Source organism: Chiloscyllium plagiosum, chromosome 24 (assembly GCF_004010195.1).
Source record: "Chiloscyllium plagiosum isolate BGI_BamShark_2017 chromosome 24, ASM401019v2, whole genome shotgun sequence".
Classification (NCBI taxonomy): domain Eukaryota; kingdom Metazoa; phylum Chordata; class Chondrichthyes; order Orectolobiformes; family Hemiscylliidae; genus Chiloscyllium; species Chiloscyllium plagiosum.
Window position 1 is genome coordinate 42700446 of NC_057733.1, and position 21823 is coordinate 42722268.

Here is a 21823-nt window from a genome sequence, read left to right on the forward strand (position 1 = left end):
TGATAATATGCATGCAGAAGGGAAGATCAGGGCTTGACCTTGCGTGTTATGTGCTACTAGAAATGGAATACAGCAATAATTCATTTGCTTGTGTCCTTTGTTGATAGTTTAACCTGCTCTGATCAATTCTAACTGTGTTCGTGCTGACATTAATGTAATCCTTGAAATCTTCCAGATGCCCAGATCACTAGAAGCAGTATTGAGATCGTGAACTGCCAGGTGTATTTTCATATTTCTGTTTGTGTAACTAAAGGACATGCATTGGAGTTTATTGTTGAGTCACAGTGGATTTTCTTGTTGCAAATGTTACCAATAAAATATATTATTATCTTTAAAATGCTTTTGTTTTGTTATGACTGACACTGACATCAAAAGGTAAACTGTACTGAAATAGACTCGGAAATTTCAGTGTGGAAGGGAGGCTATTTGGTCGAAGACAGTTCTGGCCTTGCCAATGAGAGAATTTAATTAACATCAGCACAGATATATTCACTGCTTCAGCTTCAACTGCGCATTTTAATTTAGTTCCCTTGACCTGTCAGCATTGCTTTTTGCTCAAGCCAATTCCATCAGTAGTCTAATCAGTGCTCAACATTTAAATTATTCCAGTGAACCTCCTGTGGCACTGATTGCTTGTGATGTTTAGCTGTTCATTTTAACCTGTTACTGTATGGCCATTCCTCTAAATAGATGCATCCAGGTAATTAAAGGGCACTTGTAAATAGTGAAGCCACAAACTCTTTTGGCTCCTCTGCAGATTAGTGTCTGTCCAGGTTATTGAAGTCAGGGAAGGACTGTGGAGATTAGACATTAATTAAGCCAGTTTGGAAATGCAAGAATAATCCTATCCATCCTGTTTGTGGAGATGCCTCGACTTGTCCCGACATCGTACTGTGTTGAGTGTCCAGAGATGCCATAGGATCCCCTTCTGACCGTTGTATCTGAACTGCTTCTCGTGGAGTCTTGACTGCCCATTTGAAGGTACCAATCAAAATGGCAATAGCAGAATATTAATGATGGAGTTCTGCACTAGTTGCGCACACTACACCCAATGAGTAAATCAAAGAACAGTACAGGACAGGAACAGGCCCTTTGTTCCACCATGTCTGTACTAACCATGGTGCCAATCTAACCTAATCCCAACTGTCTGCACATGGTCCATACCACTTTATTCCCTGCCTGTTCATGTGTTTGTCTAAATGCTTTTTAAACATTGCTATGGTATCTGCTACTACCTTCCCTGGCAGTGTGTTCCAGGCACCTACAACCCTCTTTTTAAAAAAAACTTGCTTCACACATCTCCATTGAACTTTCCCCCTCTCACTTTAAATCTCTGCCAACTAGTATGAACATTTCAAACCTGGGTAAAAGACTCTGACTATCTACCATATCCATTACCTCTCATAACTTTGTACCATTCTGTCAGCCTCAGATGCTCTAGTGAAAACAATCCAAGTTTATCCCATCTCTTCCTGTAAGATAATACACTCCAGTCCAAGAAACATCCTGGTAAGCCTCTTATGCACCTTCTCCAAAGCCTCTACATCCTTCCTATACTGTGGTGATCAGAAGTACACACAATACTTCAAATGTGGCCTTACCAAAGTTGTATACAGCTGCAGCATGACTTGCCAACTTTTACACTCAGTTCCCTGACCGATGAAGACAGGCATGCCATACGCTTTCTTTACTGCTTTATCCACTTGTGGTACCACTTTCAGGGAGCTTTGGATTTGGTCCCCGAGATCCCTCTGTGTATCTGTATTCCTAAGGGTCCTGTCATTTGTTGTATACTTTCCTCATGCATTTGACCTCCAAAAATGTGTCAACTTATACTTATCTGGATTAAACTCCATCTGCCATTTCTCTGGCCAATTTCCCAACTGATCTATATTCTGCTGTATCCTTTGACAAACCTCCTCAAGACCCACAACTCAACCCATTTTTGTGTCGTAATCAGACCAATTACGTTTTCATCCAAATCATTTTCATATAATCAACAAACAACAGAGGTCCTAACACTGATCCTTGCAGAACACCACTTGTAACGGACCTTCAGTCAGAAAAATATCTTTCCACAACTATGCTCAGTCTTCTTTGACCAAGCCAGTTTTGTATCCAGCTTATGAACTCACTGTGGATCGCATGTGACTTAATCTTCTGGACCAGCCTACCATGAAGCACCTTGTCTAATGCTTTTCTGAAGCCCATTGTAGACTGCATCCATTTCCTACCCTCCTCAATCATCTTCATAATTTCCTCAAAATAATTCACTCAAACTTAAGATAAGACCTCCCCAGCCATGCTATCATTAATAAGTCTATTGTTTTCCAAATCAGAGTAAATCCTGTCCTTAAGAATCTTCTCTAGTAATTTCCCTGCCACTGATATAAGGATTATGGGCTTTAATGTCCTGGATTATTTCTGTTGTCCTTCTTAAATTAAGGAACAATATTGGCTATTCTCCAGTCTTCTGGGACCTCACCTGTGGCTAAAGAATATATAAAGTTCTCTGTCAAAGCCCCAGCAATCTCCTCCCTTGGCTAAATCCCATCAAGTTCTGGGGACTTATCTACCTTAATATTTCTCAAAACACCCAACACCACCCCTTTCTTAATATTGGCACATCCTTGAATGGACCTACCTATTTCCTAGCTATCCTCTGGGTCCTAATATAAGTATAAAATACCTTGGGTTTCTCCTTAATCCTACTCACCAAGGACATTTCATGGCCCCTTTCAGCCTTCACAATTCCTTGTTTAAATTCTTTCCTGCTTCATTTATATTCTTCATGGGTCTAATCTGATTTCAGTTTCCGAAACCTTTACATATGCTTCCTTTCCCTTTTTGACTAACCTTTCAATATCTCTTGTCACCAGGGTTCCTGATTCTTGCCATTCTTATAGGAACATGTTTGTCCTGAACTCTGATGAACTGGCCTTTAAACGAAACCATATGTTGGATGTGGATTTACTGTCAAACAGCCACCCCTAGTTTCTCAAGTTCCTGCTGAATGCTATTGGAATTAACTTCCTCATAATTTAGCATTTTCACCAGAGGACCAGTCTTTTCCTTACTTAAACTTACAGAATTATGATCATTGTTCTCAAAATGCTCCCCCAATGGAACTTGATCACCTTGCCAGGATCATATCCCAGTTCAAGGTCTAGCATGGTTCCTTCCCTATTTGGACTGTTTACATGTAGGAACAAATTGCTGCAGATGCTTGAATCTGTACTGAACACAAATGCTGGAGATCACAGCCAGTCTGACAGCATCTATGGACAGAAAGCAAGCTAACATTTCAAGTCTAACTGATTCTTCATCAGAGCTGGTGTGAAGTGTGGAGGGACAGCATTTGTGAAATATTGTAAATGCTGTCCCCTCCACACTTCACTTCAGCTCTGGTGAAGAGTTGGCTAGACTTGAAATGTTAGCTTGCTGTCTGTCCATGGATGCTGTCTGACTCTCTGTGATCTCCAGCATTTTGTTGTTTCCTGAAATGTGTACATATTGTTTCAAGAAGGCTTCCTGGATGCACTTAACACATTCTGTCCCATTGAAACCCCGGTAGTAAGGAAGCCCCAATCAATATTGAAGTTAAATTCACCCACTACAGTAACCCTGTGGTTTTTATATCTTTTCAGGATCTGATTACTTATCTGTTCCTCTGTCTCCCACTGACTATCGGGAGGCCTACACTATCACACCATCATAGTGATTACACCTTACTTATTCCTGATTATTCTACTCATATGGCTTTGCTGGATGAGCACTCCAAGATGGCCTCATTTAATTCAGTTGTGACATCTTCTTAATCAGTAATGCGAGTCCCCCATCCCTTTTACATCCCTGTCTATCATGCCTGAAACATGTAAACCTTGGAACGCTGAGTTGCCCTTTTCCGAACACGTTTGTGGTAATACCTACAGCATTGTACTTCCACTTACTAATCCAGGCTCTAAGCTCCTCAGCCTCACTATACTCCTTGCGTTAAAATAATTGCACTTCACAAGCTCTACCATGTTCATTAACCTGGTCCTGCCTGTTCTTCCTATTAGACTTACATGTATGGTTTGCTCAAGGTGAGTCCAAGAGCGCATTATCATACTCTGTCTCTCAAATAAATATCAGAAAGACACTGGCACTGGCCGAATCATAGTGATGGATGCTGGGAAGTTGTTCACAATGAGAATGCAACACTCTGAGAATTGCAAACAGGACTGTAGTTAGCAACATGAAATCCCCCGAAAGAATTTCAACTCAAAAGTCTTGCTTTTGGGACAAAGCTGGGGCCTTCAAATAAAAATGGGATTGATGATATGAAGGATGCTAAAGACAATTATGACAAGGACCCAAATGAATTATTATTTTGTAAGTTGTATCCATATATCTCAGAGTCAGTACTGATCAGAAATGAAGCTAAGGAACTGGCTGAATGCTGCATCATGGTGGAAGTGACTTGCACAATGACCTGTGGGAACATAATGCAATAGGTTCTGGTCCGAATGTACCTTGTGCAATATATTTCCTGGAGATGGCAATTTTTTAATCACAAAGTTTTAAAATTGCTATACATTCTTTTGAAAAATAACAAATTACAACATAACTTGAGTTTATATATTATGGTAGTTGATTATTTTCCTCTTCAATCCTTAGTTCCAACAAAATAACGAGTCAGCATTTATGAAAAACTAATCGGTGGGCATCGATTTCATAGGGCGCACTATTGAACGGATTAGACACTACGGAGTTAACTGCATGTGCTATAAATGCGTTGCAATGCGTGGTCTGTAATGTGTCCTTGGAGAATCCGATCAGAGTTTGAGAGCTGGTTTTAAGCAGAGCTGTGTTTAGCATCGGCAAGGGTGGAGCCTAGTCTCATGCATCCAGCAGAGAAAGAGAACTCCGCACATTCACTAGTGTCACAGCTGCATCACTGGGGAAACACTGAGAGTGCGGTATCAGCACCTTTTGCAGCCTCCTGAACAGGGACTTAGCAGGAAAGCTTTGTATTCAGGTTACTGGCGCATCATTTCCATTTGATAATTCCGATTAAGGGTTTACTGACGGCATTTACTGGTCTTCACGGCACTGTCCAAGGATTTGCCTGTGGACCTAAGAAGAACAACACTAGGATTACAAAAGCAACTGTAATAGAGGTGAAGACGGTATTTGGCAGAATAACGTTTTGATGAAATGCCTTCCGTTCTGATTAGCACGTAGAACAAGATATTCGTGATTATATTTTGTTGAAAATTTATGTTAGTCTTGGGGATTTGTCTACTGTCTCAAAAATCCAATCGTTTGTAATGATGTTGCTGTGTACACTGAAGACTGTCAGCTAGTGGGTAGAAGTGCTGTCAGAGATCTGCACAAATATAACCAGGTACAGTATTTATGTTGTATGAAATGTAAGCACTATTTCTAGATTTACGAAATTATTTATTTAGAATCTTTCCTTAATTTGAAAATACGCATTGATATTGGCATCCTGCACATTATTATTGTGATTTCAGTGCTGTACATGCTTTATATCAAGATTTATTGCATACATATTCAGCACTTATTGTCATTGTCATCAGATCTTTATTCAGTATTTCATTTGTAATGGCCTTGAGAAGAAATAACTCGAATGGAATTACATCAAAGATTATGATTGAGAACCTTTGAGCCATGTTACATTTCTGGTATCTGCAATTATTTATTACATTTGAGCATTTTTATTTGATTAGTGGATTGTATCCTTCCCTTTTGTTTTATATACTGTAGGTAGAGCAGTTCTATAATGTCTGTCATTATCATTCTGTCTGTATAGTATTTCGACTAAAATCGAAAATAATTCTTTTCAGCAAATGTTAGGTGATTTTGCATTTGCAGTACAGATTGAAATTTTGTTGTACTGTAGCGTGGGTTATTTAGGACATGAGGGCCAAAGAATTTCACCGCCTACTCTAACACCATGACTTTGATTCTTGGATAATAACCCAATTGTGTATTAACGGCATTCCATTCTTTCAGAAAATGTGCCCTACTGAAAAGCATAATGAAATCCCTCGTGTAATATATGCTGTTTCAGCATGTGTCTGTTGGGATCAAGCCATCTGCTTCTCAACAGTTGGCGACAGTGTTCAGTACCTTGGACCTATTAGACTCACCATATTACCAAGCAGGACAGTCCTTGGAACAGGATACATATAAAAGAACCTCAGGCTACATTGAGAGAAATCCTCCATTTTCAACAGAGTTGGTGAAGTGTTACAAATTTCAGGGCACGTACTGTAATATAGTACAAATCTCCAATTGGATTTGGTTTGATAGATGAATTTTAGCAGCAGTTATGTTTATTGATTAACCTACCAATTGCTTTCAAATGTATTTTAGCAAAAAAATACACTGGAGTGACTTGTAGAATTTTAATTTGTGACATTTATATAACTGTACTATTATTTTTATTTTTATAATGGCTTTGTAGTGCATTCAAAATAAATTCTCTTTTCCTGGAAGTTGAACAGGTTCTATCTGAACAAAACCTTGTCATTCTTCTATTTTTCCTGTTCCTTCTTTTGGCAATTTGCTGTGTAATAATTTACTGTTGTGGTGGTGGGAGAAAATAACATTTGCAGTAAATAAGAAGGCATTTATTTTAAATAGTGCTACATGTTGAATGTAAAATTATACTTGATTAACTTTGCATCCATTTCCAACAGCTTAATTATCTGGGACTTTTCCAAAAAAATGTTTTGGTAAATTCCTTTCATTTTGCTTAAGGGTAGCAAATGTTCACATGATTAATCAGAATAAATGTAACATTGTGCAGTATTGGATTAAATGTCAACATGAAACAAAGAAAAAGAGCAGTGTAAGATGATAGTTCTGGTGTTGATTTTGATAGGAATGGAAAAATGTACTGATAAGATTAGGGATTTTTTTTGCACCTATAAACCCAAAAGAAATGATTCTTGATTATGTCAGCTTAAATCTGGTACTTTTTAAAATTCCTACAGAAAAAAAGTGCCAGACACGTACTGTAGTTAACCACCCAGTTGACATTTGTACTGACTTGTTAGTAATAGTAAATCTGATATTAGCAGTGACCTGAATTAAGTAGCTAATTATTCATGGGTTGCTTTTTCAGAAGAGCCAAATATAGCAATTATGTGAATTTTAATTTAGAAAGCTAGTTTAAATTGGTGTCGAAAACGGCAAGGCCTTTCTCTGGAATTGCACTTCAGGCCCTAAAACATGAACATTTCTTTTGAGAATTTTATACAGAAGTGTTAAGTTTGGTGCACAGGTCCAGATAAACTTCTCTTTCTGCTTGTATTGCAACAGACAGTTTATACAATATCCAAAGTCGCAGACAGGAAGTGTACAATAGATAAACATACTCTTGTCCCCAGTCTCATGTGAATATTAAAGAAGTTGACTGTGTAGATACTCAATTCACAATATAGAAGTTGTTGTTCTTACAATATGTTGGTTGGAAATACTCATTCATTTCATCATCTATTTATGGCTCTGTCCTGACATGGTAGTGTTGAATCAATAGTTGTTTTTCTGCAGAATTTTGGAATTTAATTTGAGCCGAAAACAGCAATGATCCCATAGCTTTATTTAACTCTGTACTAAAGTTATTTGGGCCATGAGCTAGACCAACAAGATTGTAAAATGTCATTGAGGTAATTTATATTTGGATATTACCGAATTGGCATCTTAGTACCCCGTTGCAGCAACACAAAAAGCTAAAATCCATGTTTTGTCCCATTCTTACATATAAGGAAGAGTTCAAATCATACTTCCAGCATTTTCTTCTATTTCAAATTTCCAGCACCAATAGTATTTTGCTTTTATATAAGTAATAAGTTGCAGGGGCTTGTGTTGACTTGCATAGTATTGGTGATCAGCCTGATGTTATTGATAGGATTTGTCCTTAAAGCGTTCTGCATCCATACATGTATTAACTTCCCAAGACATGCAAAAACTATGTCGTTTATATCTTGTTTTATCTGTGTCTGGTTCTGCACAACATGAATTAGCAAAATGGTTAAGTGAACTGTTGGAACCAGTTTTAAGTCTGTTTCCTGCTTACTGCGTGAAGGATTCTTTCACTTTAAACCATACAATACCTGCATGTCAGTAACAGTTCTCTCAGCATTGGTAGCCCATTCAGCAATGTACACTCCAGGAAGTCATCCAAGTTTGTACTCGGTCTCTATGTCATGCCAATTTAGATGTATCAGCAGTGTCTGAATCTGCTTTCATGGAGTTCATGAACTTAGCAACTCATGATATTGAGTTTACTTTCATCAAGACTGCATCCTACCCAAAATCAATATATATTGCCATTATATCCTTGTCGCCCTAGATTACAGCAATATCTTCATTAGTTTCCATGACTTCAATGGAATAACTACTAGCCTGCTCTCTGTTGCATACTTAACAGCACTATGGGTATCCCTCTAATACAGGAAAGCAGCAGTTCAAGAAGACAACTCACCACCACCTTTTCCAGGACAGTTAGGGACAGGCAATAAATGTTGAGCTTCGAGCAATACCCAAAATCCTTGGAATTAATTTTGAAAAATCTTTCGATTCATAGATGATGTATTTAATATATGTGCAGCAGCTATGTCTAAGAATTTTCTGAGATGCTTTATTAGGCCTCATGATGTGATCAGATTCACTTTTGAAATGGAGCAGTCAAACCAGCTGCCTTCAATGTGCTAACTGAGAAGTCTATCAATGGATTCTGTATTACTGGCCACCACAACCAGTGTTAAGTGACCAAAACCTATTGAAATTTTCTTATGTTACAAGATTAGCCTCATTGGCACCCTCATAAATAGGGCCTTGATCATCAACATACCATGTGCTTGATGCTAAGATTGTGATTATCAAAATTATCCTGGAGACAATGATTAGCCTAATAAAATCATAGTTTGCTTTATATTGTGCAAACTCATAAAGCAATCTAAGGCCACTACATGTGACCCTAAAAGTATCTAGTCTACCTTAGATTTCTTTGGAGGGGGAAGATGCCTCACAAATTTGAGCAACAGGTGAAGCTAGCTGTCTTGTAGCTAACTTGCAGGATACATGTGTGGTATATTGTACTAAAAATATACTGTCATGCGAAAGTAACATTTTGCCAATCATGAATGTATAATATGGAATACAAGTTTCAGTGTAATGCCAGATTTATGCGTTCTACATCCCAACAACCGGTGGACTGTATTCACCAATATGTCTGTGGAGAATGACTGTACTCAATCAGGTCATGCCAGCAAAATTCAGAAAATGATGTCCAACATTAGATGTGATTCTATTATTGGGCAACATTTTTTATGTAACCTTGACTGCACTAAGGATTACAGCAGAAACCAATCTGGCATTATCAGTTTGGTCTTGCACATGCTAGAATCTGTAATTATTTCCGTACAGGAAAGGGCTATCGAGCTAGCCAAGCGCTGCAGAAAAGCAGTGGCCTGTCCATTCAAATTTATCTTGTTTGTTTGAATTTACTCAGTTAGCAAAGGTAGCTGACAGTTCCTGCTATATCTACAAGCCAATCATAGTCCAACCAATCAGCACAATCTTCTTATGCTGTATGAATTGTTCCGCATTTTCTGAAGTTGGTTTTCTTGTGTTTCAATCCTGATTAGTGCAAGATGAAGCTCTTTGATTTTGTTCCTTTTTAGCAGTGTTTAAGTTCTGTGTTATCAAATAATTGCTTGGTTTTATATACTCTAATTTCTCTTTGTAATAAATATGTACAGTTTCTGACAACAATGAGGGGTCCTTTTAAAGTGGATGCTGAACCTCGGCTAGTGGTAGCTCTTTGACTTATCTGTGTTGAAGCTAGTTGTGCAACATGTGATAGGACCTTTGATGTTTATTAATTTAATATAAAACATTGATGCATTTTTACACTTGGATTTGCAGTGAACAACCATTTTAACTTAGAATGTTCGAGGTATGAGTGTCATAGAGTCATACAGAATGGACACAGATCCTTTGGTCCAACTAGTCCATGCCGACCATGTTCCCAAACTAAATTAGTCCCACCTGCCTGTATTTTGCCCATATCTCTCCCAATCTTTCTTATTCATGTACTTGTCCACATGTGTTTTAATATTTAACTAAACTTACATTCACCATTTCCTCTGTCAGATCATAACCCACACATAAAGCTCTCTCTGTGTAAAAAAAGTTGCTCCTCATGTCCTTTTTAAAACATTCTCTTCTCACCTGAATAGTATATCCCCTAGTTTTGAACTTCCCCAAACTAAGGAAAAGACCCTTTCTGTTCACCTTATCTATGCCCATCATGATGTTATAAACCCCTCAACCTCCTGTACTCCAGTGAAAAAACGTCCAGCCTATCCAGCCTATTTTCATACTCCGAATTCATCAGTCCCAGCAACATTCTGGTAAATTTTTTCTGAACTCTGTCCAACTTAATAATCTCCTTCCTATGAGGGGGTGATCACAATAGCATACAATACTCTCGAAGAGGCCTCATCAATGTACTGTACAACCTCAATACGACGTCCCAATTCCTGTACTCAATGGTCTGAGCAATGAAGGCAACCATGTTAAATGCCTTCTTAACCACCCTCTCTAATTGTAAAGGCAAGTTCAAAGAATTATGTACCAGCAATGCAAGGTGTTTCTGATGTACAATGCTATCCAGGGCCCTGTTATTAATTGTATAAGTCCTGCCCTTGTTTGTTTAACCAAAATGCAATACTTTGCATTTATCCAAATTAAACTCCATCTGCCACTCTTTGGTCCATTGACCCAGTTGATCAAGATCTCTTTGTAACCTTGGATACCTTCTTCACTATCTACTATACCACCAATTTTGGTGTCATCTGCAAATTTACTAAGCATGTCTACTATACTCTCATCCAAATTATTTATATAAATGATGAACAAAAGTGGACCCAGAACCAATCCCTGTGGAACTCTGCTGGTCACAGGCCTCCCATGCGAAAAACAACCCTTCACCACCACCTTCTGTTTCCTACCATAAAGCCAAATTTGTATTCTTTCAGAAGTTCCCAGGCTACTGCCAAGCTCTGCATTGTGTGCAAACCTAGTGATGTGTCCAGCCATTAGAATAGAGAACTGCATCCTCTGTGAAATTCCACAGCTGAAGAAAGCTGCTTTTATTCAACAAAAGTTTACTGTTTGATCCATCCGGGGGAGGAGGCCAGTCACTCATTATTTAGGAATTAATCTTTTCCCCCTCCATTTAACCCAAGATTTCTAAAGAATCCATTTTATACTGGTTTGAGCACTTCACTGTCAGCATTTTTTACATTTCACGTTGGAATGTAACTGACAACAGTATTTGAAATGTTCCATACTGCTGTTTTGGATGTTAGTTACTGTAGTATCAATGAAATTTCTATCTAGCATCCATCTGTGTAGGTATTAAAATTTAAGTGTTATATAGTCATTTCTTGTTTTATGGTGGCACCATGGAAGCAACTTGTGACAGTTGGCTACATTAAAGGTGCCATATAAATGTAAGTTCTGGCTAACTTCAAGGTCATTTTTGCTTTCTGCTCTGTAGATCATGATTCTACTTGTGAGGCTGTATGATGGTGGCATATTTATAATCCAGAACTTGTGACAGTTTCTTGAGCACAGTATGTAAAACAACATGTTCCCACATTCTGGCACAGGCCCATACTTCTGTACAATATAGTTAAATTTTCAAACTCCTATGCTACTCTATGCAATAATTTTACTTATCATGCACAAATAGTTTTGAATTTCTTTCAGGCAATTGATATGCCGGTAACTGAGAAACCCTGATGGTATTCTTAGAAACTTAAATTAGTGCAGAGATCTTGGTGTAGAACTATGTAATGGATATACTGTATTTTGAATGATGAACCTTAACTAAACCTGCTATGCTCAAAATGTGCATATATGACCACGACGGATAAGTCATCTGGATATCATATTTCTGAGACTGAGCTATTAAAATAGGGTTCTAAAGGGCAGAATATTCTAGTCCAGAATGTGCACTGTCAAGCTCAAAATATATCTTCACATTCCACTGGCTCATAATCTATGTCTCTAAATTTGAATTAATGGCTTGTCCAATTGAGAATTACAATTCTGGATGTGACAGAAAGAAGAGAATCTGTATTACGTCTGCCAGAATAGCTTAAAATAACTAATGTGTTTTAACTTGACTTGGTTAGTTGCACTGATTTCTGGATTGGAATATTGATGTTGGAATTCAATTTGTTTTCATAATCTAGGCTGATTGTTTTATGCACTGGTAAGGTTGTGTCTATTGTTGAGGATCCCTCACTTCAGGTAGAGATTAATTGAAGGTTCTGACTTCCGCCATTGCTCAAATAGTCATTCGTGGCAAATCATATTCCTTATGTCCCATCAGACATTTCTCCCTCAAACAAAAATCAGTGATTCATCTTATTGCTGTTTATGGACTATTGCTCATGCAGAATAGCTTTTGCGTTAATCTGCATGATAAGTTAGTGCATTTAAAAGTAATTTCTTGTGCATAGTGTTTGGGATGTTTGAATTTGATAAGATGTTATACAAGAACGAATTTAGCTGGTCTAGACCACAATTATACCCAATGTTGGATGCTATAATTTAGTAAGGCTATGAAATCTGTGGATTGTAAGCAGAATAATTAGCAAAACGTTGGGAATTAAAACATTTGGTTTTAATTAACCAAATATGTGAGGGGTCTTCTAGTCAGAATACAAAAGTTCAAAGATCTGTTTGAAGTGTTCAAAATTATGACAGCTATTGATAAATTACTTATGGAAAAAAGAAGTAATTTGATGAATACCTAAAGAGGATCATGTGAATGGAGGGAGAAGTAAGGACTATTTTCACTCAGTGTTTTGCCATATGCAGAAAACATGGTGGCAATATAATTGACAATAGTTATGAACTAAATCCAGTCTTTGGGATGTTCTGCTGATTACACAAATGAGTAATGTGGTATATGAATTTCCATGCCAGTGTGATATTGACGTATGTGTGTTGTATATCCTGAAGACTAGTAGACTGTGTCAAGCATGACTATTTACAGAAAACAAGGCACTGATCGTACTTATAAATCTATTTAAAGTAAAATACATTGCCCAATTTTAGATGCGATTCTATGAGCAACATTTACAAACTAATCCTTTGTGTGAAGAATTAAACTGACAAAGCATATGATGATCATTTTTTGGTTATTTCCTCAGAACAATGCCTTGGCCAATCAGAGCCAACCTGCCTAGATTAAAATTTAAACGAAGCATGGCAGTTAATTGTCATTCATTAACAGACCCATTCTCTATGGTAACACTTCTACCAATCAGAGTCTCCTTGCCAACCAATCATCACTGTCTTTTCATCCTGTACAAATGTTGTTTTCTCTTTTATGTTGGTATTGATGTGAATTATGCTGATGAGTGCAAGATGAAAATCTTTAACTAAATGTTTTTTTTAGTCGTATTCAAGTATGCACTATCAAAGGTTTATAATGTGTTTTCCTCACTTTGATGTTAATTGCTTCTATTGTATATGATATAATCACTGAAGCTAAAGATTAAAGAGAAACTCATAATATTGCCAAGAAATGGAGAAATTCATTATAAAAGAGCTTGAATGGAGTTGACTTATTGCTTTCTATTTGGTGAAGGTCTAGTGGATCACCTGCATTGTACATGTAGTGTATATAAAGTTCAATTTGGAAATACAATAATTTTATTACACATGCTGCCTTTCTGAAAGCTGTATTGAGAGTTCAAGATGAAAAATAAGACTTTTATTGAATGAAACAAATGCCACCATTTAGTTTTAATATGGTTTGCTATGTGACCTGATTGTTGACACATTGAAAAATCTTAGGAACAGTCCAGTGCAAAAATATCCCTAGAAATATGCTTAATTTTAGCCGCTGCCTCCTTTTGGCAAAGTATGTATTCTTCTTCAGAAGTCTCTCAGAATTAAGCATGACCTGCTCCCATTCCAGTTTGATGTATTCTGAGAGAGCATGTAAGTCCAATGTAGACTGTGCAACACATGGGGCAGGTGATGCAGAAAGGTTGGGTGGATGACTCATTTGGGGGTTTGTGCTGTCGCCCCAATCCTTTGACTTTGCTTCTGCATGTTCCCCATGAAGTCAATGTCTTTAGTTCCTCCTGAGATAAAGCTTTCTCCAATTTTTAGGCCACAAGTTGGGAACACCAAGAGGCAGCATGTACGTTTCATTTCTTTAGGGATGCTTTGAGGAAATCCCTAAAGTATCTCAGTTGTTGTTCTGGGAGTCTCCTTCAGTGACTGCATTCCAATCAGAGCAGTTGCTTCAGGAAGCTGGTGTGAGGCATATGAAGATTGCTTGCACCACTTTGGATTGTGCAGTCCTATCACTTTATATGAAGTTTTTTTTTGTCTTGGGGCTGCAGACACTTTATAGGGTCTTTTTTTGATTTTGGGATCCATTGTTATAGCCTCTGTAGAGAATGGCAACTTTAAAAAACAAAACTACTGGCTGAAAGAATGAAACAGCATGATTTCATATGAGCATGAGAGTTAAGAGCAAGGGTAGGCAATCTAGCTGCTCAAACCTATTCAGCCATTCAACAAGACCTTGGATGATCTCATCGCAGCATCAACTCTACAATTCTACAATTGTCTGAGTTATTACTGTCAATCTAAGGCAGCATAGTGCCTCAGTGGTGAGAACTGTTGTTTCACAGCGCCAGGGACCTGGGTTTAATTGCACCCTCAGGTTACTGTCTGTGTGGTGTTGCATATTCCCCAATGTTTCTGGTTTCCTCCCACAGTCCAAAAATATGCAAGTTAGGTGGATTGGACATGCTAAATTGCCCATAGTGTCCAGGGATGTGCAGGCTAGGTGGGTTAGCCATGGGTGATTCAGGGTTACAGGGATAGGGTAGGGCTGGGTCTGGGTGAGATGCTGTTCAGAGGGTCTGTCTGGATTAAATGGGCCTAATGGCCTGCTTCCACCATTGTAGGGCTTTTATGATTCTATGAATACTTCTTTAAGTATATTCAGTGACCCTCTCTCCAATGCTGCAAGAATTTAAAAAAAAAAGTTTTGTTAGCTGTGAAATACTTTGAACCTTCTAAGGATGTGAATGGTGATATATAAATCCCAGTTTTTTGTTACAGATCAGCATTCTCCTGAATGAAGCATTTTCTAGTGTAATAGAGATGCTTTCGTTCACTGAATGACCTGCTGAAAGTGGGAGCAGACTACTTGGTAGTTCTCAACTTGCTGATGGAGAATGAATTTAGGTTGAGGTTGAGATATGTCCTCTTGGCACATATTTGAAAATGGACAGGAAGGCAGGCCATTGTAATGCTAGAATGCAGCGATGAGAGCTGAGCTAGCAAATATTCTGCTGAGCTAAGTCTCTCCTCAACAGTGGGTTACTTTTCCAGAATTGAAAGGTCGATTCAGGTGTTTTGTAGTCTCTCAGAACTCTCTGAAATCACTGAGGACTTTAGTGGCACAATGTGTAGTATTCCTACCTCTGAGCCAAGAGGCCACGTTCACGTCTCACCTTCTCCCGAGGTATGTGATAATATCTCTGAACAGGTTGACAAGATAATACTCAAAATGACTGAATAGGAAAGCATATTTAGAAGGTGGGGAGGAGGTAGATTGAGGAATCAACAGATTGAGTATCTCTGCAGCAGGTCAGGCAGCATCCAAGGAACAGGAGAATCGACGTTTCGGGCATAAGCCCTTCTTCCTGAAGAAGGGCTTATGCCCGAAACATCGATTCTCCTGTTCCTTGGATGCTGCCTGACCTGCTGCGCTTTTCCAGCAACACATTTTCAGCTCTGATCTCCAGCATCTGCAGCCCTCACTTTCTCCTCGAAGATTGAGTATCTCACCTGAGTCTTCATTTAGAGCATCACCAACACTTGCTGATGGCATTAAAAGATCTAATTTCCCAAAATACTTTCCCAAAAGCTATCGGTAACCTTTCATTCATACAGAATTCCCTGAAACATTCATTGTGAATTTGACACAGATGTAAGAGCTGTTTTCTTGCATTATATTTGAATATTCTGTTGCATGAATGAAAAGCTTTGTGAAAGCTCATGCAATGCAGGACTGGCCATTTATTTCTCTCGAAATGCCATTCGTTAGTTGCAATGGTCTTTCACCTGAATGAAAAAAATCCCTAGAATTTGCAGTCTCCAGTGAAATGTTCAATTTATTGTGAGCTGTTGAACTCTACATTATTTTGACATTTGATATGTTGTACTCCACCACTGCCAGCCATTCCAATGATGTTGTCATATATTTTTATACGCTACCTGAAGCAGAAATTCCACAGAATCTTAATTTTATATATTTTCATGTCAATTGACAAACCTTTTTCTGCCATTATTGATCTTGAATTAATAAATCAATAAGTCCAGGATACCAGACCATGTATTGTTCCTTGGTTCCTTCAAATCTAAGGTTGTCTAGTGTAGATTAAGATATCAGTGTTTCTGGTCTAACCAGGAGCGTCTTGTTGAGAAACAGTATGCCACACGGACAGCAGCAGCTCAAGAAAGCAACTCACTATACCATCTTCTCAAGGACAATTAGAGTCAAAAACATGCTGGTCTAGCCAGTGATGCCCACATCCTTATCTCAACACTGCCATTATTTATAGGTTATATGACTATGACTAAAGTTACGTCAGAGACTGTTAGGAGCCCACTATCCCCAGATTTGTCTCCTTGAAAACTCCGTCTTTACTCGAATCAAGTCCTAATGATGTCATCACAATGGGTGGTGCTTACTTCACTTAATCCAGTATTAACCTTTTCAGACCTATACACAGCACCATGTGTTCAGCATTTTATTTATCAATGTTGCAATAATACAGCTTAAATTTTGCTGTATTATAATCTTTTATACCCTGTTGCTTAATTTGTAGTGTTTGACAGGTGGTACTATATGTGAAATAATATTTATACAGTGTCAAGTTGTATATTTACCTGAATTGAATTGAAATCTTCATAACCTGCTTACTTGACAGTGGCTTAAGCATTTGAGTTGGGCATGTTATATATTAGGATAGAGTTCAGCACACATGAGCATGCATGCATTATCTAAATGAGAGGAAGTCTCTTCCTTTATTCCAAGGCATTTGCTTCAGGCAGTTTTTAATCATTAAAAATCAGTTTGGGCAGAGAGAAATGAAAGGCATGGAGCATACGACGGAGCTCTTGACTTGTTTAAACATAGGTCAGGTGACTTTGAAGGTCAGACAGCTGAGCGTCCGACCAACAATTGTGCTTACAGTCTTGATCTCGCTAGCTAATTGTGCTCATGTCTTTATTTACAGTGCCCGCAGACCTGACTCCAGAGGAGGAGATAGAGCTAGAAAGTATCCGCAAACGCAAGCAGGAGCTCCTGGCTGACATTCAGGTAAGCAGCTGGTTGTCTCAGATGATAGGCAAACACACAAGATTTCAATGTTTGATTGCTGTTTTTACAGTTTTAGTTTTGTTACCAGTTACAAAACAGATGTGATTGATTTCTTGAAGTCTCAGTATTTTTTTAAGCAACATATGTTTCACAGTCATATAACACAAAAGTTTGAATTTTTTTTTCCCAAGTAAGTGGCTTTCCTGTGACTTGTACAAACCATTTTCTATTAATCATGTTTGAGGATTATATGCTTACGTGATTCTTGCTGGTTCAGCATGCATTCACAGATATGTTTGACATAAACATATTCTATTGTTAGGTTAGAAAACCAGTAAGTAACTGTATTTGAGTCAGTGTCACAGCAATGCTCCATATGAAATAATTAGACTGTCCTGAAATTGGAAATTGTTATAAATAAAAAAAGTGGTTAACTGATAAGAAGCAGCTGTGAATTTTAGTGGGATAATTTGCAGAAAATGGAGGCATGCCTACATTTACTATGATAGGCCAAATCTTCTGAGAGGTGGTAATGGGTTATGGAGATAGTTTGAATCAAAGGCATTGAAATGTTTGATCAGCCATAATTGTAGTAAATGGCGGAGCAGTCTTGAAGGGATGAATTCCTGTTCCTTTTTTCCTCTTCACCATTGGACTGCGCTGCCCTCCTTTCCACTTATCCTGCCGAATGGTCCACAAATGGCCATCTGGAAATATGGAGTAACCTGAGAATCTTGCAGCACAGCAGCTTTGGAGGCCAAACTATGCCCCTTTTAATGGTAATTACTTCTATATTCTGGGGTTTAAAGGTCCCAAAAGCATTTTGAGAAGCTACAGAGTGAAGATAATTGGTGAGGGCAGATAGGTCAGTAAGGAGTTAGTTGGGGTGATAGCTAAGCAGGTTGGGCAGGGAATATCTCAAAGGAGGTGTCTAGTTTGGGTGCGGTTTGCAAGGGGTGCATGCTCAATTTTACAGTTATTCCAGAGATTGCTGCAGGTTGTAATCACCAGTCACCCTGCTGTAGGAAGGATGTTATTAAATTGGAAAGGTGCAGAAAAGATTTACAAGGATGTGCTGGGACTGAAGGGAATTTGAGTTATAAGGAAAGGCTGGATAGGCTGGGTCTTTTTTCACAGTATTATAAGAGACTGAGGGATTACCTTATAGAGGTTTACAAAATCATGAGGGGTATAGATAGCAAAGGTCTTTTCCCTAGCAGGACATATTTTTAAGGTGAGAGGAGAAAGATTTGAAAGGGACCTGCGGGGCAACGTTTTCACAGAGAGGGTGCTTCATATGTGGAATAAAATGCCAGAGCAAGTGGTACACTTATGACATTTAAATGACATTTGGACAGATATATGAATAGGAAAGGCTTAAAGGGATATGAGCCAAATTCAGGCAAATGGGACTAGTTTAGTTTGGGAAACTTGATTGATGTGGACGAGTTGGACAGAAGGGTCTGTTTCCATGCTGTGTGACTGAGAGCTTTTCAGAGAAAATATTCTGACAAGTCTGTTGAAACCCTCCAAAGTTTCCAACTTGGAGTTAGGTTTTTTTTTAGGAAGGTTCCAGATGCAGGGTAATGACCTAATGGAAGTTCATATTTTCTGGAAATTCCGAAATAATTGGTTAATTGGGACCACTGAGAGGCAAGAGATCCAGTAGCACCACTGTCAGGGTAATTAACTGCAACAGTTGTCTTTCAATCAGAAGATTTGGGGCTCATAACTTTTCAGGTACCCCATCTCCCCCCCCGCCCACCCCTCATTTAAAGTATTTTAGTGGAACTTTTCCTGCATTTTTCAATTTCCAAACAGTGAAGTAACTGTCATTATCTGTGTATTGCTACATTTTGTCTTCAATCATTTAGATTTTAAATAACATTTCTATTATCATATTGTTATGAGTTATAGAGTCATAGAGATGTACGGAATGGAAACAGACCCTTCGGTCCAACCCGTCCATGCCGACCAGATATCCCAACCCAATCTCACCTGCCCGCACCCGCCCCATATCCCTCCAAACCCTTCCTATTCATATACCCATCTAAATGCCTCTTAAATGTTGCAATTGGACCAGCCTCCTCCACTTCCTCTAGCAGCTCACTCCATACACGTATCACTCTCTATGTGAAAATGTTGCCCCTTAGGTCTCTTTTATATCTTTCCCCTCTCACTCTAAACCTATGCCCTCTAGTTCTGGACTCCCCGACCCCAGGGAAAAGACTTTGCCTATTTACCCGAACCATGCCCCTCATAATTTTGTAAACCTCTATAAGGTCACCCCTCAGCCTCCGATGCTCCAGGGAAAACAGCCCCAGCGTGTTCAGCCTCTCCCTATCGCTCAAATCCTCCAACCCTGGCAACATCCTTGTAAATCTTTTCTGAACCCTTTCAAGTTTCACAACATCTTTCCGATAGGAAGGAGACCAGAATTGCACACAATATTCCAACAGTGGCCTAACCAATGTCCTGTACAGCTGTAACATGACCTCCCAACTCCTGTACTCAATACTCTGACCAATAAATGAAATGAGTTATGTAAGATCTGGTGAAGTATTATGCAAAATAGACTGCGAAAAATCAATCATAGTTTATCCCCTCAAGACACAACATTACTGTTACTTACTGGAGGTCTAATTGCTACCAACCCCATTTTCATTGCAAAATTGTATTAAAGAGGTGTGAGTCTAAGACACTGACTGCCCAATGCTCTGTTTTCAAGTGATTGATAGGAATTTAATCCTCTGGTATGAGTGGGCAAGAAGAAACACTTAAATCCAGCCAGAAGTGCACAGCCTTCTGTGTTACTAAGAGTGAAAATATGGCCTGCAGTTCCCACTTCTGAAACAAGGGTTAGGCGCTTTGGATAAAAAATAAGTATTTTTTCCAATAGTAGCTATAGACAACTGTACCCTGGAAAACCAATTTTACGTACCAAAAGGGCTGCCTGTTAGGGTCCAAAAAATTATGGATTTGCATACTTTGTGGGGAGGAAGAGCAATAGTATTTGTCCCAACTCCCATTTTTCAAAGAACATGAATCACCAATGCCACCAGTACTCAATTATTATTCCAATCCTTGATTGTTGTCATTGTCGGGCACCCTTGCCCCTCGATCCTCAATCTGTTTGTACTTCATTCTGCTGCTCCTTCACTTAGTTGAAATACCAGCAATTGCCTGACCTTCAATTGCCCTTTGCTCTTGGACCTGTGTGCTTCAATGTACATGTGGTCAGCAATCCAATGTCAAAAGCAGCTGATACCTCATGCTGCCTCCACAGCAATTGGATGCATTCGAATTTGTCCAGGGAACATGATGTTGTTTGGATTGTGCAAATTGTGACTTGATATGTGACCACTAAACCTACCTAGTAAGCAGAGAAGGAGTGTGCAGACCAGTATTTGGAAAATTGTCTAGTTTGTTTATTCTAATTGAATATTCAACTTACTTGCATCTGGAGAAAATGCTAACTGTTTTATGCATATAAAGAAAAGGCATCTAAGCACCCACGCAAACAGAAGTACTAATTCTTTTAACTTCTAATGTTACCATCAAAATCAGGACTGCTGCCAACAGCAATCATCTTAAGTGAAGGAATCATTAGTTTGACTGCTTTAGATAATTTTTAATTACTTAACCAGTTCTACAAGGACGTAAAATATTAATGGTATATTGTGCATTGCTTAGTAAGGTTGTGCTTGAAAATTCTGTTCAATAGACCTACACGTCTCCAATTCTATTCAATATTATATTTTACACAAATAGTACAGGCAGATGTTAATCAAAAAAATATATTAAAAGCGCATTTGTCTCTCCACAATTTCCATTTAATGTTCACTTTTTCTTTCTATATTTCAAGCCAGAGACTTTAAATCCTCTCCAGACAATTGAGCACCTAGTCTGGGCTGACATTTCAGTATCTTATTAAAAGATTGCTGCATTTTTGGAGGTGTCGCTTTCAAGTTAGAAGTTATGGATTTAAAAAATACTAGGCCACAACACAAAGAAGATAAGCAAGCTGTGCCAACATTTATTGCTCAATAATCATCCTTCAAACAGATTGCCTAGTTATTTAACTCATGGTTGTAAGCAATTGGTTGAAATAATTTAACTACAAATAATGCATATTAAAAGTCTATGAGTTGCCTTGGAATTTTTTAGGATTTTTGAAGATTACAAAAGGTGTATTTTTCTTCTTTTCTCTACAATGGGTGAGTGGGCATACTCGACACATCAAGGGAAACCCTCTGAATTTTCATCACTTTTAATGTTTAAAATAATGGAATTCTTCTAAGCTTGAGTGCTGTACAGCAAGATTGCAGCAGTTATTGTAATTATTTTGTCATTACAATTGCTTTTCTT

The 21823-nt window shown here is 38.4% G+C and overlaps 1 protein-coding gene across 4 annotated transcripts in view; it reads left to right on the forward strand.

Moving 5' to 3' along the window:
* cyth1b (cytohesin 1b) overlaps positions 1 to 21823 on the forward strand; it is a 232117-nt gene that overhangs the window by 134449 nt on the left and 75845 nt on the right. For 3 of the 4 annotated variants that reach the window (XM_043714921.1, XM_043714919.1, XM_043714920.1), the window contains exon 2: positions 17373 to 17455. In XM_043714921.1, the coding sequence (XP_043570856.1) occupies positions 17373 to 17455 (83 nt within the window). Of the gene's footprint in view, positions 1 to 5179; positions 5390 to 17372; positions 17456 to 21823 lie in introns of those variants that run through there. The other variant, XM_043714923.1, reaches the window with a different exon arrangement.